The sequence below is a fragment of the Xiphophorus maculatus genome, chromosome 5, assembly GCF_002775205.1.
Source record: "Xiphophorus maculatus strain JP 163 A chromosome 5, X_maculatus-5.0-male, whole genome shotgun sequence".
In the NCBI taxonomy this organism is placed as follows: domain Eukaryota; kingdom Metazoa; phylum Chordata; class Actinopteri; order Cyprinodontiformes; family Poeciliidae; genus Xiphophorus; species Xiphophorus maculatus.
In genome coordinates this window covers 25,821,736-25,843,659 of record NC_036447.1, presented here as the reverse complement: position 1 = coordinate 25,843,659, position 21,924 = coordinate 25,821,736, and the positions used below count along the sequence as shown (strand labels likewise).

The following is a 21,924-nucleotide window of genomic DNA, read 5'->3' as shown; positions in this document are numbered from 1 at the left end:
TTTAATTGCAAGGAAAGAGAGAAAGAATGAAAGACAGAAAGGAAAAGAAACAAAGAAAGGAAGGAAAAAGAAAAACCTTTGACATTTAACTTACTTATTCATATCACAGTTACAAAGAAAGAGAAGAAAAAAAATCAAAACAACTCGCATCAAAATCCACGCAATAAAAAAAAGTAAAAACAGAGTTAAAGAGAGCAAAAGAAAGAAGGTCAGAAAGAACTTTGTGATCTGATACGTGTGAACAATGATTAACTTTGGCATTAATTTTTATTGAACTTATTTCGCAGGTGAGACATAAAACTCCCTTCTGACCATATTAATTAACATATACATAAATGCAATCTTCCATAAAAGAAATATAATTGGCCAACAGTTTTTTTTGTGAAATTTATCTTGGATCATGTATTTTTTTTTTTTGCTCGTCGTTCATCAGTTTAAACAAGCTAAGCACCACAAAATGTCCTCTGATTGCTGTCGGTTGACAGACTTAACTACAAAAACCCCCCCCCCAGTATTTCGAAGTTCCAAACGCAAAAAAAAATTAATAAATAAAATTCACTTCATCCTGTCATCAGCTGAAATGAACAGACTGCATCTGCAGAAAATCAACCTGTCAAATGACGGCTTTGACGAACATAGGACAAATTCAAAGCAACTCACAATTTAAGCCTATCTACCGCACGTCTAGCGAAATAAAAACATCTCTAGCATCTCCGAGAATCACCAAATCTGTGCCTCGCTCCTCGATTCTCCCTCTGTCTTTATCCCAGCCTATCGTCTCTGAGCAAAAGGCCTCTCTCTTCCTCTTCTCTATCAATCTGGGGCTCTGCTTCTGGTTCGTTTCTGCTTCCCCCTTTCCTTCCTTCCCCTCCTGCCATCATGCATCCTTAACTCGGCTCGGCAGATGGCTGCAGCACCTCCTCACCAGGACGAGAGGAAGGGAGACGACAAAACCGAGGCGAAGGGGGCGCAAGAGGAGAACGCAAAGAAAAGAGAGGAGGAGCGGGAGGAAAGCAAAACACAGGTGAATGATGAGGGAGCAAGGAAGAGAGGCTGATGAAAGATGAACAGAACAACAAACAAAGAGAAAATGGTTGGAGAAGTCAAATTATGGCGGAAGGAAAGATAAGAAATGGCAGAAAGAGGGAAAAAAATGAGTCTGGAAGTAGAGTGGAAAAGGTAGTGAGGAGGGAAAGGAACAGAAGAAGAGAGTTGCAGTATTTTTATCATTCTGAGTGAGTGGGCTCCATAAAAGTAGGTTACTGTCAGCAGACAAGGAGAGGCTCACACACACACACACACACACACACACACACACACACACACACACACACACACACACACACACACACACACACACACACCCCTACATGTACCATCTCCATTTTAGTTCTGCTGAAGCAGCCGCAGTATGTGCGCATATGCTGTGTCGGGGTGTGTGTGTGGGTGTGTGTGTGTGTGTGAGACAAAAAGAGCAAGAGCCTTGAGCATCACTGAGCCACCAGCTAAGCTGTTGGTTCCAGCATGAAAATACCAAGTGGTTTGTTTTAAATGGCATTGTGAATATTTCGGAGGCAGAACGCTTACGCCCTGCAGGCCAACTGGTGACGACGCGCCGCCAAAACGAAACGGATCAGCCTCGTAGGCGGAGACAGTTCTCCGACTAGCTGGTGTTCCGTTCAAATACAGTCACTTCTTCAGACTCCAGCAGAATTTCAGGCGAAAAAGAAAAACTTTCTGATCAACGAGGTGTTTGACGAAATGTTCGAAAGCTTCACAGCGGTCTTGTTTTGCTCTGTTTGTTGCTATGTACAAGCGCCGAGGTAAAATAAGTTTGTGAAACAGGACGGAGGTTCTTGGGTGGGCTAACGTCACTCTGGACTGTGGAAACGTAAGGAATCCGTTACTGGAAAAGAAATTGTTGTTGTTGTTTAATAAATTATTTTTGGGACAGAATTTGCCAAAAATGTATCTCGATTTATCAATAAAACCGATTTATCGCCCAGCTTTGCAGGGTTTCCCCTAGAAAACTTGCTACGCCCGGTAGTTGGGGTGCTAGAGCAGTCACTCATCCAGCGGCCCGTCGTGTTTTTGAGTTAAACAATGTTTAAAGCTGACAGGAAAATTGAAAATATCACTTGATGATTATGTGTTTTTGGAAGATTGGAAGATTAATATCAGGACAACATCTGCAAAAAATCCTAAAAAATGCAAACATTAAAAAAAAAATTTAGTAAATAAACAAGCTAAGCCTGGTGGGGGCACAAGTAAAGCCTGGTGGCCCGCCAGGCTTATAATACACTGTTGGAAACCCTGCTCTGTATGGATGAATTAGGACTTTAATCACATTAAAGTGTGTTTATCTACCGCTCTAAATGTGTCCAATTTCTCCCAACAATCTAGATAAGAACTAGGACACACTCCTCCTCCTCCCCCCCCCCCCCCCACACACACACACACACCGTACGCTACAGCGCTGCCGCTTTCTCTAAATTCCATTTCACAACTTCTGAGTCAAGTTCCTGAGCGGCCTAAAACACACATCTATCCTACTTCTTCCCTCTCCTGTCTCTCTCCTCCTCCTCCCCTCCCAGCTTCCCATCTTCCATTTCTCCTCATTACTCACAGTCCTCTAAATAAAAGCAACCTGCCACGTTATATCAATAGCCTACATCCTGTGTGTTGTGCCGCCTGCAACTTCGAGCTGCCGCATAGAGAGCGGGCGCGCGCCCCGTGTGCGCCGCCGCTCGCGCGCGTTGAGTGTGAATGGCTGATAAATGATGAATGTCCAGGAAATGAGAGAGTACAGCGTCGAGGAGAGGCAAACGTATGACATCAGCAGCTACTACATTAGTCACCGAATCATTTCTGCAGAGTAGAGCACTGTGCCATTACTTAGTAAACACGCACACACCGATATAGGCTGGAGCAGGTGCACACCGAGTTGTATGCACAAGCGTACAGTATATATTGTTAAGCATTGTGAGGATGGAAAAAAATGGTAGCAAACAAAAAAATAACCAGGGAGTGAAATGTGTTGGCTAGATGGTTTTGTACTGAAAGACAAAAAGTGGCTGTGCTCATTCTCTAGTGACTCATCAACCCATTAAATCTCTCAAGATGTGTGATTTAGAGTCGGACTGCATCCATCCACCTTACAGTTAACACACACACAGATTAACATGAGCGCGCAAACACTGCGCTCATGCCTCTCTGAACTTTTTACTTTTTTTTTTTTTTACACAAAAACACGGTGTGGACTTCGCATGTTTTCTGAGGAAAACCCTGTATATTGTTAATTTATTTTAATTTTGCTTTAAGTTAACTAGGTTTTTTTTTTTTAGCAGTTTGCTGAGAAAGTGCCTGGAGGAGCGACCTGCTCAGCGTCCGGAGACGTACTTTACACACGTAGCTAAAGAAATCAAAATGCCCAGGAAAAAGAGAAACACAACGCAAGCGTAGATTAATGATTCTGGAAAATTAAGATTCTGGTTGGGGTCGGGGGGACAAAAGGTTAGAGTTGAATAATGGAAACAGAGTTTATGGCGGAAGGCTGCTGGTAACACAAAGCAACCCAGATTAAAAATGGACCTTTTCTACTGATAGATTGGCTGTGAAGTCACACGAAAATGTATCCTATTGTTTTTTGGAACTATATCTGTATTTGAACACAGGATGTTATTCCTGTTTGGGAAAACTTACTCCGCGTATTGTGCTCACAGAGCCAGGCAGGGCGCTTAGCTCTAACAGGGAGAAAAAAGCCTGTTATGCTGCCGGCTTGTCCCGCTTTAACGCTGCGTTCGAGTAACGCCGGGCTCAGGTCTGCTGCTGAAAAGCGGCCTAACTTTAGCTCTCTGTTCCCACATGATTTTGACATTGGCTTCAGGGGGATTTAAGAGGAAAAACTGGTCTCCTCACAAAACCCAGCAATTACCGGGGCGAGCTCAAACTGCGGAGTATCTGCGCGTCTCTCCGGAAGAGACAAGCGCCGAGATGTGTGGTTCAAATAATTAGTCCACTACCGATCCCTTGTCACCAAATAGTTAATTAAAAGCTCGCTCACTGTGGGTATATGCGTGTGTGTCCAGAGGATTAAAGGATGCAATTTTAATTATGTCTCCAACTTTCCCCTCTCTCTTTTTTTTTTGTCAGCTTCTAGCAAAGACATGGTTGAAAAAAAAAAAAGTATATCCATTTTCACATCCAAATTAGTGCGTTCAGACAGGTTATGTGCATGCAGATAGAGAACGTGATTTAAGTTACAGTGACAGAGGAAGGTGTCAGACTCAACGACTTCACGTTTCTTAAGAATAATCCAGGAAAAGTATTTAAATTAATACGGTTTGGGGGATATAAAACGCATTTCACCATCAAAACGATAATTTCCAAGAACCTGGCAATCAAATAGACTAAACTATGGGATTTTTCTCTTATTCAGTTTCCTAAAGATAAAAGCTTAAGGTTCAACCAACGATTACTAGAGACCTGCAAGCGCGTTAGCCACCTTGGTAGCTAAGAAGACTAAAAGCTAATCTAGTTTCGATGAGTTTTCTGCAGTGAAAAGTTTGGGAGGTTTTGTCAGGGTTTGCCATCTTGGCTATTTGCCATTTAAAAAAAAATCTATTTAAAACAAACTGATGTGTTTTTCTACAGGGAGCTTCATTACCACAGAAACGGACACCTGCCTGTGTTTGGACGTCAAGTCTGGAGACTGCAGCCAGTCAATTACACTGATTGGTGTAATGAAGGAAAGGTTTTCTGCTGTATCTCATGTGATTAACTGTGACTAAAAGAGAAGGAGGATTTGGGTAAGATTTAAAAGGTCAAGCCAGACCTTTTCTATCAGTGACTGTAAGCCGTCGTGTTGAGATGAAGAGAGTTTTATCTCTGAATTATACGCTTACTCAGATATAATACAGAGTGAGTTGGACCAAAACAACTCACAGGTCAAGGGTTGTAAGACTGTGTTTGAGCAGGTTCTGATTTTTGAGGTCAAAGATCTACAATCTACACCACAAAAGGGTTATCAGTTTTCACAAACATTTAGCTTACATGAAAACTAAATGTTTATAGTTTACGGCTAATAAGACGTCAGCCTGTAGCTCTTTTAGCTTCCACTTTATGACTGTCACAGGAAGGGAAAAGCACAACAGTCTTCTTTCAGCAAGCTGACTGGCAATGCACAGGAACAGGTGGGGGAGGGGAAACACTGTTATTATTCTGTGCTCGAGAGGAAACTCCAGACGCTTTTTCTGGCATCTTAAAAATAAATTGGATTTACAGGAAAGGGGGGATTTTAGCAATTTTGGTACCAGAACCACTTTCAGGAGTTCACTGGAACCACAGCTTACATTTTCTGTTTTCTCTTTACCTTAGAGAGTTAGTGATTTTTTGGGGGGGCAACCCTTTCTTTTACAGTCTCATAATTACCATGTAATTACAATGTAATTACCATGTAAGTATGTTGTAAGTTCGAATGTATTACTGTATAATGAAAGCTAATTTTAGTGTTTATTTGCAATCAGATTATTGTTTAACAGTGCTTAGATTACCCAATATTTACCAATGGCTTGTGCAGTAAGTTAACACATATTACCATGTAACTACCAAGTATGTACACTGTATTAAAACAAACTTTTTGCGGGGTAGTTACAATAAAATTAGTGTTTAACAATGCCTAAATGACCAAATATTTACCAAAGGCTCACTCAGTAAGTTGCCACATATTACCAGGTAAGCGTTGCCATGTTGTTACCTATTAAGTTGCAGAGTATTACCATGTAATTAAACCTAATTTTACAGGGTTATTACAATCAAATAACTCTTTAACAGTGCCTAAATTACCCACGGATTGTAAGTAAGTAGCCCCATATTAACGCTATTAAATTTAAGCTGACAAAGAAAAGGTTTAACTTTGGAGATTTTAAACAGGAAGTACCATGTAACTCTTCCTGTACAGGTTTCACGTAACCTGTTCATAAACGTATGGCAAAAAAGTATTGAGTACTTATTAAGTAGAACATCACATATTACCCAATTAGTAAAAGGAAACTGGACTGTACATGAAAGCCCGTCTTGTTTCTTAGATTTTGAAATGAGATTTTACCAAGTTAGCTCAGTGCAAGATACCAAACTTGCACAAGAAATTATGCATAAATGCTCTATAGCATAAAAGCTTTGTTTGTTGATTCCCCCCGCCCCACTTTGAGGTGTATATTTTAACCCCAGGAAATTGTGATGAAAACTGTTTTTGTGAGATTGCTGTGCTGAAAATCACAGCTTGAAACTTTTCCTAGGGGGCCAACAAAAAAGGCTCAAGTTTTAGTTAAAATATCAGTCAAATTTCATGTCATTTTCCCAGCGACTTTTAAGGAGCGTAATTGAATTGTGACGTTATGTTGAACAGTTGTGCAAGTAAAGCATTCAATAAATGACTAGACTTGACAAACATGTGTTGTTTTTAGCCGTTTCATGAGCTACAAACCTGAGAGCCCTAACTACTCTTGGCCTAATTGAAGCCATGTCAGATCTCCTTACTGCCTTTCTCTGCAGCGCGCCACTCTCCTTCTCTGTTATCCACTCCTTCACCTCTGCATCTTTGCCTCAGGGTCGCCTGATTGACAGCGGCGGTGACCCCCAGCGCCCGGGCCCTGCCGCCCACGGTCGGCAGAACCAATCCCAGAACTCGGCCAAGTGGCACGACGAAGCGACAGACTTGGCAGCCTGCTGATGTTTGAGCGTCCTGGACGGCTGGACTGGACTCCGTGTTGGACTGGTGAAAAAGCCTGACTGCCCATGAAGAAGATGTTGTTTTCTCAAAGAATCATGGCAGAATAATTCATTGTATGTACGAAAAAAAAAGTAACACTGGCAATTTTAATTGGTGCTTTGGATGAAATTTCTGGCAAAGTTTAGGTAAATTGTTTTTGTGGTGAACCCAACATCTGATGTACTGTCTTTTAATCTGTCTTCTACCTACTCAAGCTCAGTTTTGTTTTTAAATAATGATCTGCTTTCGTGTTCTCATCAAATTGGTCTGTTCTCTTTTTTCTCAGGTAAATTACCAGTTTTCTCAAACAGTATGTGTTCCTTAGTTTTTACGATTTGTTTACGATCAAAGACCGTACAGGACCGCTTCGGGTTTCCATCTCTGTAACTCGATGTGATCATTAAACGTCGAGATATTCAGGCCAAATTATTAAGTTCACGCAGGAGAGCAACTTTTACCTGACAGTTCACAACATGTAGCACGCCGCGCTATCAAGAAGTCATATCAAAACATAGGAAAGATAGAAAATCTGACAGTAGCCCGTCGTTTCAAATTTCTCTGTCAGAAAAACATTAGCAGCTGGAGCAAGAAATGTAGCTGTAAGTTTCCATTAAGACTTTGATATATTTGAGAGTTTTAGTGTATGGTAAAGCAAGACTTAGCTTTAAATTAGCTTTGCTGAACACTTGTTCTTTCTGCTCATGCGCAAAAACCAGAATACAATTCACTCACACAAATGCATAAACACAAACAGCAAACACACACACAAGCATCGAACTCACACCTACACACATTTGCCCCCACACACACGCAGATAAACACATACAGATGCCTGCACTTGGCTCTGTTTCTGGGGAGAGGCGCCCTGGGCTGCAAGAGAAAGCAACCAGCTCAGATCAAAAACACACATATGGAGCCTGTCACAACACCTTTTAGTTTCCGCTTTTCTTTTCTTTTTTTGTTCCCTGCATATTCTTCGCCACCCTCTCTGCATATCAGCTCTCTTTTCCCTCCTCTCTTGCCTCCGATCCGCTCTTCACACTGCAGTGGAGAAGAGGAGAGGACGAGGGGGAAACGGAGCCAAACGATCGAGAGCCGAGAGGAGCGGAAGAGGAGGAAGAGGAGAGATGGGCCGGGGAAGAGATGACGTGAAAGAAAGAAGAACAGATGAGGGGATTCAGTTTTTCTTTCTTTCTTTTTGCAGTATTCCAGTTTTGCTGGAATACTGCCCACTTTTCAAAGGCACACCTCAGCATTCCTCCCATCTATTAGACCTCAAATAAAGTGCTCTTGCTGTTCAATTAAAAATAATTACTTTAATAATTGTCATCAGGGAGATAATTCCCAGCATACGCGCTACTTTGATAATCAGTTCTAGTGGCGGACTTAAAGACGCAGTGATGTTCCTTCTTTCCTCAGTGTGTCTACTCTGAACCTCAGTCATTTTCTGATAAACATTAACATGCATCACATTGAAATTCTTCATTCCAAGCAAAAGCATTTCTCTGCACAGCTAGCAAAACTAGCCGCAAACAACAAACTGATGAAGAGCACGGCCGGTCCAAGACTTTTTTTCATATCATACCAGTTTTATAATGGCCGTTGATTTTAACCCTAAAAGAAATATTTTAACTGTCACTTTGTCATGACAGATTGGCATGAGACAGACACGTATGCCGTGTCCCTGTGCTAACTTGAAAAAAACAATCCGAGCCCAGAGACGTGTCCAAGAGCCGTCAATCCCCTCCTCTCTCCAACTTGCTCTCTGCTACGCTGCAGCTAGCACTGCCTGTCATGAATGCTAAGGCTGGTTACTAGTTAGCATGGCCACTGATGACGGTGGATAAACAGTTACTCGGAAATGGAAAGTTATTTTGCTACCATTAGCACATTTAGCTGTGAGTACATGAGATTGATTGACAATGCTAAGGCCCGCCTCCTGGCTCTGATTGGTTGTTTTTAGTCGGGAGCGGTGCATTTCTTCAAACAGCAATAGCAGCACAGGAAGGAAGTGGAGGAGTTTGATCTTTTCACAGATTATCCATCTTAAACTAGACTGTCACAACAAGGTGAGAGTTTTAACAAATAATGTATGTAAAAATATATATTTTTTTTTTATAAAAGTTGCATTCTGTCCCTTTAAGTTTATTATAATATTTTATTTACCTGAAAGTAACACTAGCTGATAAACAATGAATTTGCAGTAAACAAGCTAACAAGTTGGATAGCTTGTATATCCCAACAGCAGCAAGAAATAAACATATAATTTTTGTAACAACTATAAAAGTAATATAGAAATGCATCGTTTGTACATGTGTAATAACATTAAATTTGCATTTTCAACATTATTTTACATATATATTTTTAGAGATTTTATCATGCTAGCTTGGTGCTCTTGGAGGCCTAAGCAGCTGCTACACTGGCAATTGCCTCAGGCCGGCTGTGGATGAAGAACAAAACAGAAATGGAGACGAAAAACCTCTTCATCAGTTATTAAACCGATATTTTGTATCGTATCGTCTTAACTGATGTTTGATATCAATTATCGTGTGATTATTATTATCGTGTCCAATTGGGTTGGGAGAGAAAGATGCATGAGGAAGCAGCCCTGGAATATCTTTGAATGAATACAAACAATTTTTTTTTTCCATAGTTAAGAAGCTATAATATGGACAAGTGGCTGAAACGGCAGATAATGAGGAGAGCCCTTACTTCCTGTGAAACAACCACTCCAGTAAACAGTATTAGATTGCAGAGCACCAGTTGTCTTTGAACTTACGGAGGGTTTCCAAATGACAGAGAGCACTGGGGAACTATTGTTACTACACAACAAATGGAAATGCACACGATTGAGACCTCCGTACAGGAGTGAACAAAAAGTGAACAAAATGCCACGTTACAAAACAGATTTCAACCAATCCCCTCAGAGGCAAAATGCCAGATGTATTTAGCATATTTATCAAAAAGGTGAGATAAAATTAGAGAAACAGGTGATCATCAGAGAAACAATGCCTTTTGTTATTAATGATGCTTTTGGGGTTTTTTTGTCAGATGGGTGCAGACGTTGTGCAGGTGCTCTAAAGAAACGCTGACCAAACACAAAGGACGCAAATCTATGAAAGCTAAGAATACTCAAATCTTAAGAGGAGATGGTTGGTTTTGAATTAAAGATATACTCTCCAAGATGACTATTAAAGTCCCGATTTGAATATTTACACATCCTGCTACGAAAACAACAACAAACCTGTTCGTCGTTGGTGTTTTAATGTGTGTGGATGTTTGACTTTGCATGTGGGATGGAAACGTGCCCGACCGTGACGCTCCTTGTTCATCAAAAGAATAAAGCGAGGCGGAAAAAAAATAAAATAAAATAATCCAACTGTGCTGTTCACCAGTAGAATATTAGCACAAACACAAACACACACCCCAACACACCGGCTGGCTAAAGGCCAATCAATAATTCACAGAGCGCAGATTGAATGTAGATCACAGACTCAACATGGGGGGAAAACACTGTGGCTGTCCACCTTTATTCTCCTCAGAGATTGTCCTCCCATCTCTACTTTCACCTATTTTAATATATTTTCTCTGTCAATTCGCATTGAATTTATTTATTTATCCGTTTGGCTAGTTTTGCGAATATTTCCATTAAGTCGCATAAAGCTTCCAGGCCTACAAGTTGGCAGGTTTTTCGGCGGTGGTGAAATGTGTCTGAAATGTTGCTCAACATCCATGATTGCGACTTCTCGACATTAATCAAATAATCATTTAGCAAGAAGCATTCTTACTTTTTCAGCAAAAAGGGCAGAGTTGGATTTTAACATCGTCACATGACAAGCGGCTCTTTAGCCCGATCGTCGCTGTAGTGTTGGTGAGAAAGGCAAAGCCTGTAAAGGTTCAGCCGAGGTAAGTTAACCGAGAGTCCAATGTGGTTCTGAGTTATCCTACGCCAAGTCATCATATTTTCTCTCCGCTCTAACAAAGCTGTTCACTACACCCATCTGTAAGCACATGTGACATAAGTATCCGTAGCAGGGTGTGTGTAGTCCTCGTGCAGCACGCACGCACACACGCACACACACAGGCGTCGTTTTAACAGTGCAGGTTCCTGTTTGGGTTTCATCTGTTGTGAGCATGCGTAACGTAGGCCATTATGTAGAAGTCGGCCTCCTGGGACGCAGTCCTACATGCGGAAACTATATTAGGAACAAGCACATCTCCGAAGGGAGCCGGAGTTGTTGTACGCACATCTGCAACTAAGAATAGTTGACCTTTAGTTGGTTTTTTATCAATGCCATTTATCACCTTCAAACACATCTTTGCCTCCGTCTTTCTTTCATTTGTCACTGGCTTTCTAATCCGTCACTCTCCGCTTTGCTTTTCGTCGATCCCTCCGTTTATGTTTCCTCTCCTCCAATTTCGGAGGTGAAAAGCACTCTCTCCGCGTAACTTCTTCGGTTATTCTCACTCGGATAGCCGACTCGTACGTACGCCGGGCATCAGCACGTAGCACAATGGGAACAGCCGGCACACAAAGTTGAGGAGAGGACAGCAGGGGAATCAGATTTCACCACGGTGTGATGCAGACAGACATTCACACACACACACACACACACACACACACACACACCCTCACGCCGAGGGAATAGCCTGTAAGGATCACATATCGCGAGTAGAGTTCTGTCAAAACAACCATATGGTGCTGGGCTGTCGAGATGTTAAAGACCAATACTTAAGATATTGGTGATTTTATACACAGGTGTAATCTATTTCTCAGCTCAAGTTTCTTTTTCTGTTTTAGTTTTATTTAGTTTTTAACTTCACTAAAACAGCATTTTTTCCCCCTTTTCCCATAACAGGAAAGTCAGATTAAAGTTTAGACAAGAACCAATCAGAATTCTGTTGCTGATTTCCAATTAAGGTAACTTTGTACCTCTTAAGAAGCTATGAAATTTTAGCTTATTTTAGGAAGCTAAAATAATGGCATGTGCGTTTTTTTTTTTTTTCTGTGTTTTCTGCCAGACACATTTCTTTTAGAAATTGAGGCAATCTCAAGGTCAAAGCGTCAGACTAGTCACTGTGGAGAAAAGTATCACTATTTCGAAGCTATGACAAAATCATTTATGAAATTTTAAACTGCATTTAGCATTTTCTGTTAGCGATTTATAGGATTGCTAAAAGGGGCAGAGCATTTTGTAAATATATAATATAGATCACTGCCAAACTTTGAGGTTTTTAAACGGCTGCCATCATTTCCAAATTCAAAATGGGATTTAATGACTTTCTGTTGGATTGTAAGGAGCCTTCACAACTCATATGGAAACATTTTGGATGATTTATACTAAAAAATAAATGGTGACAGAGTAACGGACAAAACTGTAAGGCCTGTAAAAAAAAAAAAAAAACACAGCTGGGTATTTGGCTAACAACGGTGAAGTTAGCATCTCATTTGTGGATCTCAACCTAAATCTGACTCTGAGGATGTTGTCACACCTGACGGTCCGGTGGCGTCGGTTCGACTGGGCACCAACCTACAACATTTGTTACATTTTCAAGCTGCTGCGATTCGTTTTCACACTGCATTGTTTCAAACGATTAAGGTGCTTTGAAAAAACTCTTCCCCTCCTCCGAGAACCACAGAAGGAAACGACGTAAAAACCCCTGAAGAAGACACGGTGCCCAACTTCCGTCCTAATGAAATGTCAACAAAAATGGAGTGGTATCAGTTTTTAGCGGCTGCAGGATTTGATGCGACAAATATTTTATGTAGCTAATCAATTTGTTAAAGAAAAAACAGATTTAAAAAAAAAAAAAAATTATTCCACAGCAAAAGCAAAAGGCCATAGACGAATCACAGAAGGGAATTTGTGACTGAAGAATCCAAAACATCTAGCTACAGGACTACTTTACTTGGTGAAAGTATCGTTACAGCCCCAGTTATTACTTATGGTGTTAAAACCACAGATTGTGCTATTGTATCACCAGGATATATTAGGATACATTACAGAGAGAAAGAGATTGCACAGTGAAGCGTGAAAATCCCAAATGGGGCTTCTTTTTTTTTTTCCTGCCAACAACTCAGCTCCACTGACTCGGCCATGCGTGTGTCTGAGAGCATGTGTTTGTGCTCCAACGCCCCCTGAGGTTAGTGATACTAGTGAACAGGTGTTACAGTATCACCTGCTCCCAACACGCACACACACCCCTACAGACACACAAACACGCAGAGCGCTCGGAGCGCCATCAGCCGGGAGCGTTGCTCCAAGCTGGGCAGATGAAGCCAATCCACAAGCTGATCTGTCAGGTTGTGTGTGTGCTCATGCATCATGCGTGTGTTTATTTAAGCTTACGTAAGCGTTTAGTCAAACTCGACCAACAGACGAGGCACGCTGCTAATTTCGGGCCTACCACAATCTGAGCCTTCAGGCTGTTAGAAACCCTTTTGTGGAAAAATAGAGGGTTATCGTTTTTCTATGTGTTCAACCACTTAACACACGACAGGAGAAAATTGGCAAGTTAGTTCCGAGATGAGAGACAGGAAGACGGATGTTTTAAAAACGCACAGAATTGGGGATATGATTCGTTATGAAACATTACAGGAACACAGAATTATTACAAATGGCTAGGAGTGTCCAGATTAGATATCAATATCGGATATTTGGTCAGATGTCAGACAAAATCTAAAATCTTCGATATAAGCATGCCAATGTTAGCACTCCACTCCAGCATTTAGTCCGCCCCAGGATTTCTAACCAGCACCACTTGTATTATTAACTTATTAGTTAATAATAAATGGGTCACTTGTTCTTCTACCTATTGTTGTCAATTATTATTTTCTGGGTAGTATCACTTGATGAATGATTTTCTAACTTTCCACATTACAAAATAAGCAATACATCTCTGTGCGATTCGTTCTGATATCGCATCGAGTATCGGTATCAGTATCAGTCAATACTGAGAGCTGCAATATTGGTATCGTATCGGAATTTTGAAAAGCTGCATCAGGAGACCGCTAAAAATAAAAAGTGCAATGACATTTTTCTCTCTTTACTCTCTTTTCTTTCATCACAATGTCTCCATCAACATACCTGAGTGTGATCGTGTGGATCTGCAAGGGAGGACAACCAAAGTCCGGACTTCTAATGCAGCACCTGAAATAAACCTTAAGCAGCCTCCTTTGCTGTTGTGATATTACAAACACTAATATTGCAATGATCTTTGCAACTACCTCCAATCAAAATGTCAACACGCTATAAAGAAATGCAGGTTTGATGCATTTAAGGAACGTGAAATATGCCTCTTTTTTTTCATTTGTTTCTGACCTGCCAACGACCGCTCCGAGCCAATGACTGTTTAGAGCATCATCAGTCTGAAATTCTCTGAAATTAGTCCTTTCTGTCCCAATAGTTGAGAGACTTGCATAGCTAATTGTAGCACCAGTTCCTGCGATACAACACGACAGGATTCTTTTGTACTGTGGCTTTGAAAGAAGTGCCAAAATTCATAACAATTTATTCTGTTTCAGTTGCCCAAATAAATAAATAAATAAAATAAAGCTTCAGCCTGAAAACAACCAGAAACACAAATCTCTTGAGTACAAATATCCAGGGACAACGCAGCATTTGGTCTCCTAAAGGCTAGAAATAACTCATTTGCAACATTAACAGTAGCTTTTTTAAATAACCTTTAAGCAGGAATAAAACATACTTTTCATTAAGCTGAGATTAGTATAATAAAAATGCTTTTTTTATTGATCTGGTGTGATATTCTGATGTTAAATATTGTGCTTTTGTTTAGTTGGAAGCAGAAAATCATCATAATTAATAGAAATAAGGGCTTGAAAACATCCGTCTGTATTTAAATACTCCATATATGACATGTTGACGTAGTAAGTTAAGTTACTGAGATAAGTGAACTTTTCAATAGTATTTTAATATTAAGTAAGTGAACATTGCAAACTCGGATAATTTAAAGCATATGTTAACACACAACTAATACTGACTTTGCAAAATCTCAGTATTAGTGGTAAGTTGTCTTTTTAGTCTTTTTAGACTAAAAGCAGACAAATACTAAACACACAGCATTTCTGTGGATTCTACAAAACATCAGAATATACCAGAGAGGATTTTAAATCTTCTTTGGAGATAGATTTTGATATTCCAGCATTCCTCGCATAACACTTTCTTGTTTGAAAATATGTTTATCGTTCACATTTTAATAAAACCGACTTGCTGAAAATACTTTTTCATTCCAAAATAAAACAAAAATGATTAAAGTATGCTCATTTTTAGGGGAAAAAATGGTTGGGAATTCAAGAATTACACATATTTTTAAGACTGAATATCAGCTCTGTACATTTATTACATTTAAAGAGTCTTGACGACAAACTATTACTGAAAGCGATCGTTGTTTTTCAGTGTTTGGTGAAGGTTTTTGGTGTCCACTGCCTCTCATTTTCTCTCTCTTTCTGTGTTACTTAGTATCTACCTCTCTCCACATGTCCTTTTCCTCACGAGATACCAAGCAGCGTGGCCAGGATCCAGCTGAGCAAGCGTGAAACTCACACAGACAATGACTGCTCAGAGCAGATGGTCAGAGAGTGACACAGAATGGAAAAAAGAAAAAAAAAAAAAACGAACAAGCACAACATTCACATAATAATGCTGTAACCATATCTGATGGTCCTTGGCCAACAAAATAAACAGTAACGTCTTTGTTCTCCAGAATAAAGACATTAATAAAAGGAGACAAAAGCAGGAATACTTCCTGCTTTTTTCGAAAGCAGGAAGTGAAAGCTCTTGCTTTTTGCAGTTCTAAGTAAGATAAGAGAAAATAGTGAATAGCGACCAACCAACCCTTTATGAGTTTTGCCATTTAGAAACTAGAGACACCAAAACATCAAAATAAGATTAAATAATTTTCAACTTTTACATGTTACATAACAGCTCTCATATTACAATGCCCTTCAGAATCGTTGAAATTCCTGTTAAAGATAGTTAAAAAAAACAAAACAACTATTAAACAACTATTCCATTACTGTATTTTAATCTCACACATGATTATTTTTAAATCCAACATTTAGCTTGACTACATTTATTTAGTGGTGGAATTCACGTCACATTGAAGGTTTTGGTTTCATTTTCACAAACATTTGTTGCTGCACTTTTGGAAACAATACTGAGGAAATAAAGATAGTTTCCCCTCCTTGTTTTGGCTTTTAGTAACCCGTGACTTTTTGCTTCCCTGGGGAAAAACGTCATGTGAAACTAAAGCCTGTGTCTTTTAGCTGCTCTTCAAAAATAAGGAAGCCAGTAGAATATTCCATTCATGCTAGTTATCAGCTTACCCGAGTCTAATGCTAGCCAATACAAAACTAATGCTAGCTTATTTGTGCTAATGGACGGTAGAGGAATTAGGAGAACCAGTCAGTGACCAGCCAAGGCATGATAGTTGGCTAATACAAAGGCTAATACTAGCCAGTCCAATGCTAATGCTAGCCTATGCTACTTGGAAGTCTATTTAAGGATAATGCTAGCCCACGCACGGCTAATGCTAGACTATTCATGCTAATGGACAACAGAAAAAGTAACCAATCCAGTGGGTGACAAAGCCGAGGTAGCCGAGTCATGCTAGTCACCAGCCTTTCCAAAGTCAACGGAAGCTACAGGTACGTGAGTGACGGCCACCCAGTTACCGGCACCAGATGAAAGAAAGTCACAAAAAAAGTTACTGGCACCAGCCTGTCATTAGTCAGATCAGTTGCTAGCTTTGGAGAGGACATAACTTCCCGTGACACGGAAGAATCCACCGATTTAAGTTTGCTGCTAATACTGCGACGTAGGAAAACTCATCAAACGTTTCTGAGGTTAGCCTGAGTCCAAATTTGAATTTCTTTGCCAATGCGCAGTTACAAAAACAATCACTAAAGTCAAACATCAATGAAGGAGACAGAATGGAGGTAAGAGCCCCTCTATAAAAAGCTGGTTGCTACAGTGGTCAAGTCAAGGTCCAGTCTCTGAATTCTCTAAAATCTGAGCCCTATGGAGATTAAGCTTAACTTTTATAACACCTTACATATTTATTTACTTTTTTTTATTATTATTTCCATCCACTTTTACACTGCAAATTAGGACGCCCTGAATTAACTAAAATAAGGAGAGTTTGGCAGTTGCGTAAAACAGGTAATCATATTTTTTTAAAAGTGGAAGAAGATGGAGGAGGGTACATTTAAAGAAAACGGGTTGCAGGGGGAAGAAGAGCGGTGGAGAGGCGAACATGAAAGGAGCGTAGAGAGGGAATGTGAAAGTACTGGCGAAGGGAAGGGAAGGGAAGGGAGGTATAATGAAGTCCTTTGGGCCTCATGTGAAAGAAGCCACAGCATCTGGCAGCCGACACAGCCCGGCTCTGTACAGATGGTGGCATGATGGGATATGCTCAGTTCATTTTCAGATCAGAAAGTGAACATTGTAAACACTTTAACCTGCTCTTAATTGATTCAATTTTTAATAATACTTTTTTCACATGTCAAAAAAGTGACAAAAAAAAAAAACTGCTAAGATTTTCAAGACCGATTTCACTTCCAGTGCAAAATAAGATCCAGAGCAGCCTGGCGGAAAGTACTGATGTCCATTTTATTTTCTATTTTTCCGTTAATCTGAGTAAGTAAGCAGTTGTGGTGAATACAGACTGCCTGAAAATGAGCGACAACGAAGCAGAACAATGAAAGTCAAACTTCATGGTTCTGGAGAGGCTAACCGTCCAGAATGCAGTTTGAGCTAGCATTTAATGCTAGTGTGATCTCTCAGGGAAACATGTCTAGTGTAATAGTGACACAGTTGATGCTTCTCTCTTCAAATCTTAATTTAAGGGAGGATGGTGGGGGGAAAAGGGTGTTATGTATTTGCCATAACACCCTTTTTGTCATTTCATAGCAAAATCAAGTAACTCTGTACTTTTAGATGTTTATTTAAAATAAACTTTTTTTGAGCTTTACATCGTGTTATAATGTTATTCCCTCATCAAAAACATACCTGGAGTGTTGCTGATTCTTTCATGCACGTTTGAGAAATCCTTTAATCTCCCGTGGCAACCAGTCAGCTGTGCTAAACGCCTTTGAGGCACAGTTCCTCCTATGAGCTGCAGTTTCCAAGCTTCCCAGCTTTCACCTCACAGAGCAGCTCTCTGCCATGACTCCCCTACTCAGCCCTTCAGACTAGCCAGCAGCAATTAGCAAACACCTGGCAGAGCTATGCATCTACTGAGCTCATTATACAAGTTACTTCTCAGTGCAACGCTGGTAAAGACGTAGTTAAAGGGTTAATAGAGGAGCCGTGTTGTGATGACTTCCTGAAGGTGGAGTTTCAGAAAGAAGCAGGAGTTTCTTAAAGAGACAGAGGCCCAAATTCAAGGTGTTAAATTACTAAGTAAAATTTTGTTTAAGTCACATTTGAAATATTTAGCATTTTTATAACAACTGAAGGTGACATAGTAACTTGATTGTGCTATAAAATGGCACTCTGTGCCTGGAAAATGCCCCTTTAAGTGCAATTTGACTTTCCATCAAACACCTGAAATTGGCTTCCGTCTCTTTAAGAAGCTGCTACCCTTATAGACCTTCCCCTTCGGCATGCCATCAGAACAACGTTTCTCCATGCCGATGCTGTTTACAACCATTCGTAGGAGCGTTGTAGTTGTATATTACACTCAGCAGACTTGCACTTCCACCAGGTGTTTGCTAATTGCTGCTGCCGCTAGTCTGGAGGAGCTGAGGAGGAGGCTGTGTGAGGCAGAAGCTCAGCTAAGAACTGAGGCTCTAAAACGGAGTATGAGCAACCATTCAGGCACCCTTAAATGGTTGCCATGGGAGATTAAAGGATTCCTAAAACAAACATGAACAAATCAAAGCAACAGTGGGGATGTTTTGATGAGGGAATAACAGTATAACATGATCTAAAGGTTAAAAAAGGTCTGTTTTACATGATATCTCTCCTTTATTTGCCACCTTTAAAACTTTTTTATTTTTTACCTTGATCTTTGGCTGCTTAGTTTTGTGATTTTGTTCCTACTCCCTCTGCCTTTTAGGCCTTAAAGTATCCAACATACACTAATCTGTGAGTTGGGCCATAACTACAAGCTCATAAGATACTTCTGATCTTATCCTTTAAGTAAACACACATCTAAGCTTTCGGCCACAGTGAACTAGCTAACCTGGGTAAGTCAGTTGATACCAGCCTTGGTACTGCCAGTATCTCCATCTGATTGTTTAATATCCACTGGTTCATTGTCTACTAAATACTTAAAACTACTGAAACCTGCTAGCATCTGATCTACGCTTGCTACTAGTTATCAGTTTTATTGACACATGAAGAGTTGTGTCTTTCCTGTCTCTAGTCAAAATCTATTTGTACTGTATTGCCTGTCTAGGCAACATATATATGTAGCTTAGTTTTTTTCTAATACGCATCTTTTTTTCTGCTTATGCCAAAAAAAAAAAAATCTTTAGTTTTTAGACATTTTCTTGCTTGTTCTACTGCTTTAACTCTTCATTAAATCTTTACATCACTTGACATGAATCTTAGTTCCAAGACAATATGTCCTCTTGGTACAATAATGGAGTTCAGAGTCACTTTCATTCTAAGCACCCAGGTACTTTCTTTCACCACAACCCCCACTGCCAACACACACACGCACACACACACATGTTTGTGTGACTATAATTGTGGGGACTTTCCATTGTCTTCCATTCATTTCTACAGCCTAAACCTTACCATTATCCTAACCCTAATCATTACATACCGAACCCTAACCAAAACTCAATTCACACCTTCGTCCTAAATTTGACCCCTGACCCAAAAACAACGTTTCCCCTTGTGAGGACCAGGCTTTGAACGAGTTGGACGCTCTTGGCAAACACGCCGCGGCGGCCCTCAACGCGCCTTCACATCGACTTTGCATGTGAACCAGAAGCACCTGGCGCTCAAAACGTTTGGCATAAACATGTGTGACATCAACTAACTCGCTCACTCTTTGGTTACCTAGCAACAACTTGTTGAGTAACTTGCAGCAGCAATGAAAGCTTTAGCCTCCATGCCTTAACTGCTTAAACACAAAACAATACTGCCAACTTTGGCAGCATTTAAAAACAAAACTATTCAATAATTATCTGTATCGGCTGACATGAAACATATTGCGATACATTTTTCAGCCCGTCTCCAGCCCCAAATTGTATAAAATTATTTAAGACATAAGTAGGCCGCTGTGTTCTCATAATTAGCTTTCAGAGTTTTTTGTGTGTCGTTTTTCTGCTGGATAAACCATAAACTACTTCTAGAGAGTCAGTGGTAGTTAGAGAGCGGATAAGAATGGGAAATAGCCATTTCCCTTACCTACTGGTTGCGTGGCGCTATAAGCTCTCGTAATGCTGACATCAGCACTCAGATCTGACAGCAACCAACACACATTCTCTCTCACACACACACACACGCACACACACACACACACACACACGCACACACACACACACACACACACAAGTTGCTAACTGTGCTAGAACGCGATGCATCTTCATCTGTGCGACTAGTATCGTCTTCAGCAGAACGATTCATTCAGAAGAAACTCAAACAGGAAAGTGCATCGCAGAAGCTTATTGCATACACACGCAAGCATTTTAAATGTCAAATCGAAACACAACTCCGAACTTTCATCCGCCACATTAAGGCCACACCTTAAGCCGAAGCACTCCAGCCAAACACACCCCCGCCGGTACCTTGGTGGGCCCGCTGTGAAAGGATATGGCCATTCGGTGATTTTTTTGGCGTACTTCCTCACCACGTTGTCTTCGCTGAAGAGGAAGAGGGAGCGGTTGACCGTTAGGCAGCTCTGCCGGACGGGTATGGGGTTGTACAGGGCCATGGTCCGGGCTCTCTGGGCCATCGACTGCTTGTACATCCGCTGCGCTCCGGGGGGCCCACCTTGCCTGCTGCCGCCGCGGCCGGGCCCCCCTTGTCCGCCGGCACCCCCGCCACCACCGCCACCACCACCTCCTCCTCCTCCGTACCTGTTGGGTAGCTCGTCTCCAAAGCGCGCCATTCTGCAGACACCAAACGCCAGAGGTTAGGAAGGAGCCGGGGGGAAACCTCAGAGTGACACCTCCACATGCCACCACCCCATCAGCCTCGGCTCCAAAGACACATGCAGAATGGAGGTTCGGATCTGTCTCTCGCTTTCGGTCCTTCCAGCTCTATCTAGATCTGTTTTATTTGTTTGTGTTTTTTTTTTCTCTCTTTTTTTCCTTCCCCAGGTCTTCAGCGCCAAGAAGACACCTCCATTTGTGTTGGGAGGACGAGAGAAGAGGGAAGGGAGGGATGGGATTAGAGAGAAGAGAAGGAAAGGAAAGCGAGTTATCGTGTATTTTTGGAATATGACGGGATATGAAACACGGCGATGTGTTTATATAATTTCTGTACAATCAGTTCTCTCTAGAGGAAATAAATGAATATTTTATCAAGGCATCGCCCTCTCTTCTCCTCTCTCTGTCATGCTGTTCTTATTTCATTATATTTGATCAGGAAAAGCCGCTCCAACAAGAAGAACAAAAAAAAAAAAAAAAAGAAAAGTCAGCAGTCGCTTCTCGTTTCTACGCAGGCGGATGAATCGATCACCTCAGACGCGATCAGAATGCATAGCTGTGCATTGAGAGAAGTAGTATTGCATCCATCTCCAGCGAGCAGGCCGGCTCCAGACTGCGTCTTTTCCCTGCATCTTGTCAGGATCTGCAGTTGTCTTCCCCCCCCAACCCCCTCTGGTTCCACCTTCTCTCCTCCTCCTCCCCCGAACCCCCCTTCTACTTCTTTCCTCCCCGCCAACACACACACACACTCAGCCGGATAAAAATAGAAATAGATAAGAGTGAAAATTTTAATAATTCATATCTTCTTGTTCCATATATCCGCAGTGTTTGATGTGGCTCCCGCTGCCACCTTTCACTGCCGCCGCGGCTTTCCGCGCACACGCAAAGACGTCAACCGACGGGGGGCTTCCCCAAAATCCGAGCCTGGTGACATTTGTTGATATTTGGTAATGGACGGTGCGGCATCCCCCCTTCCTCCTCCTCTTCCTCCTCCTCCTCCTCCTCCTCCTCCTCCTCCTCCTCCTCC

At 41.2% G+C, this 21,924-nt stretch overlaps 1 protein-coding gene and 1 long non-coding RNA gene across 19 annotated transcripts in view; one reads left to right on the top strand and one right to left on the bottom strand.

The window, feature by feature from the left end:
• The window catches only part of cacna1a (calcium voltage-gated channel subunit alpha1 A), a 133,198-nt gene extending 111,629 nt beyond the window's left edge, over positions 1-21,569 (bottom strand). For 17 of the 18 annotated variants that reach the window (XM_023333825.1, XM_023333833.1, XM_023333835.1 and 14 more), the window contains exon 1: positions 20,562-21,071. In XM_023333825.1, coding sequence (XP_023189593.1) covers positions 20,562-20,857 — 296 coding nt within the window. In that variant the 5' untranslated portion in view covers positions 20,858-21,071. Of the gene's footprint in view, positions 1-20,561; positions 21,072-21,429 lie in introns of those variants that run through there. The other variant, XM_023333826.1, reaches the window with a different exon arrangement.
• On the top strand, positions 20,885-21,378 carry LOC111608625. The gene is made up of 2 exons (XR_002752775.1): positions 20,885-20,972; positions 21,069-21,378. It is a non-coding gene; the product is annotated as an uncharacterized LOC111608625 (long non-coding RNA).
• Positions 21,570-21,924: the final 355 nt, after the last annotated feature.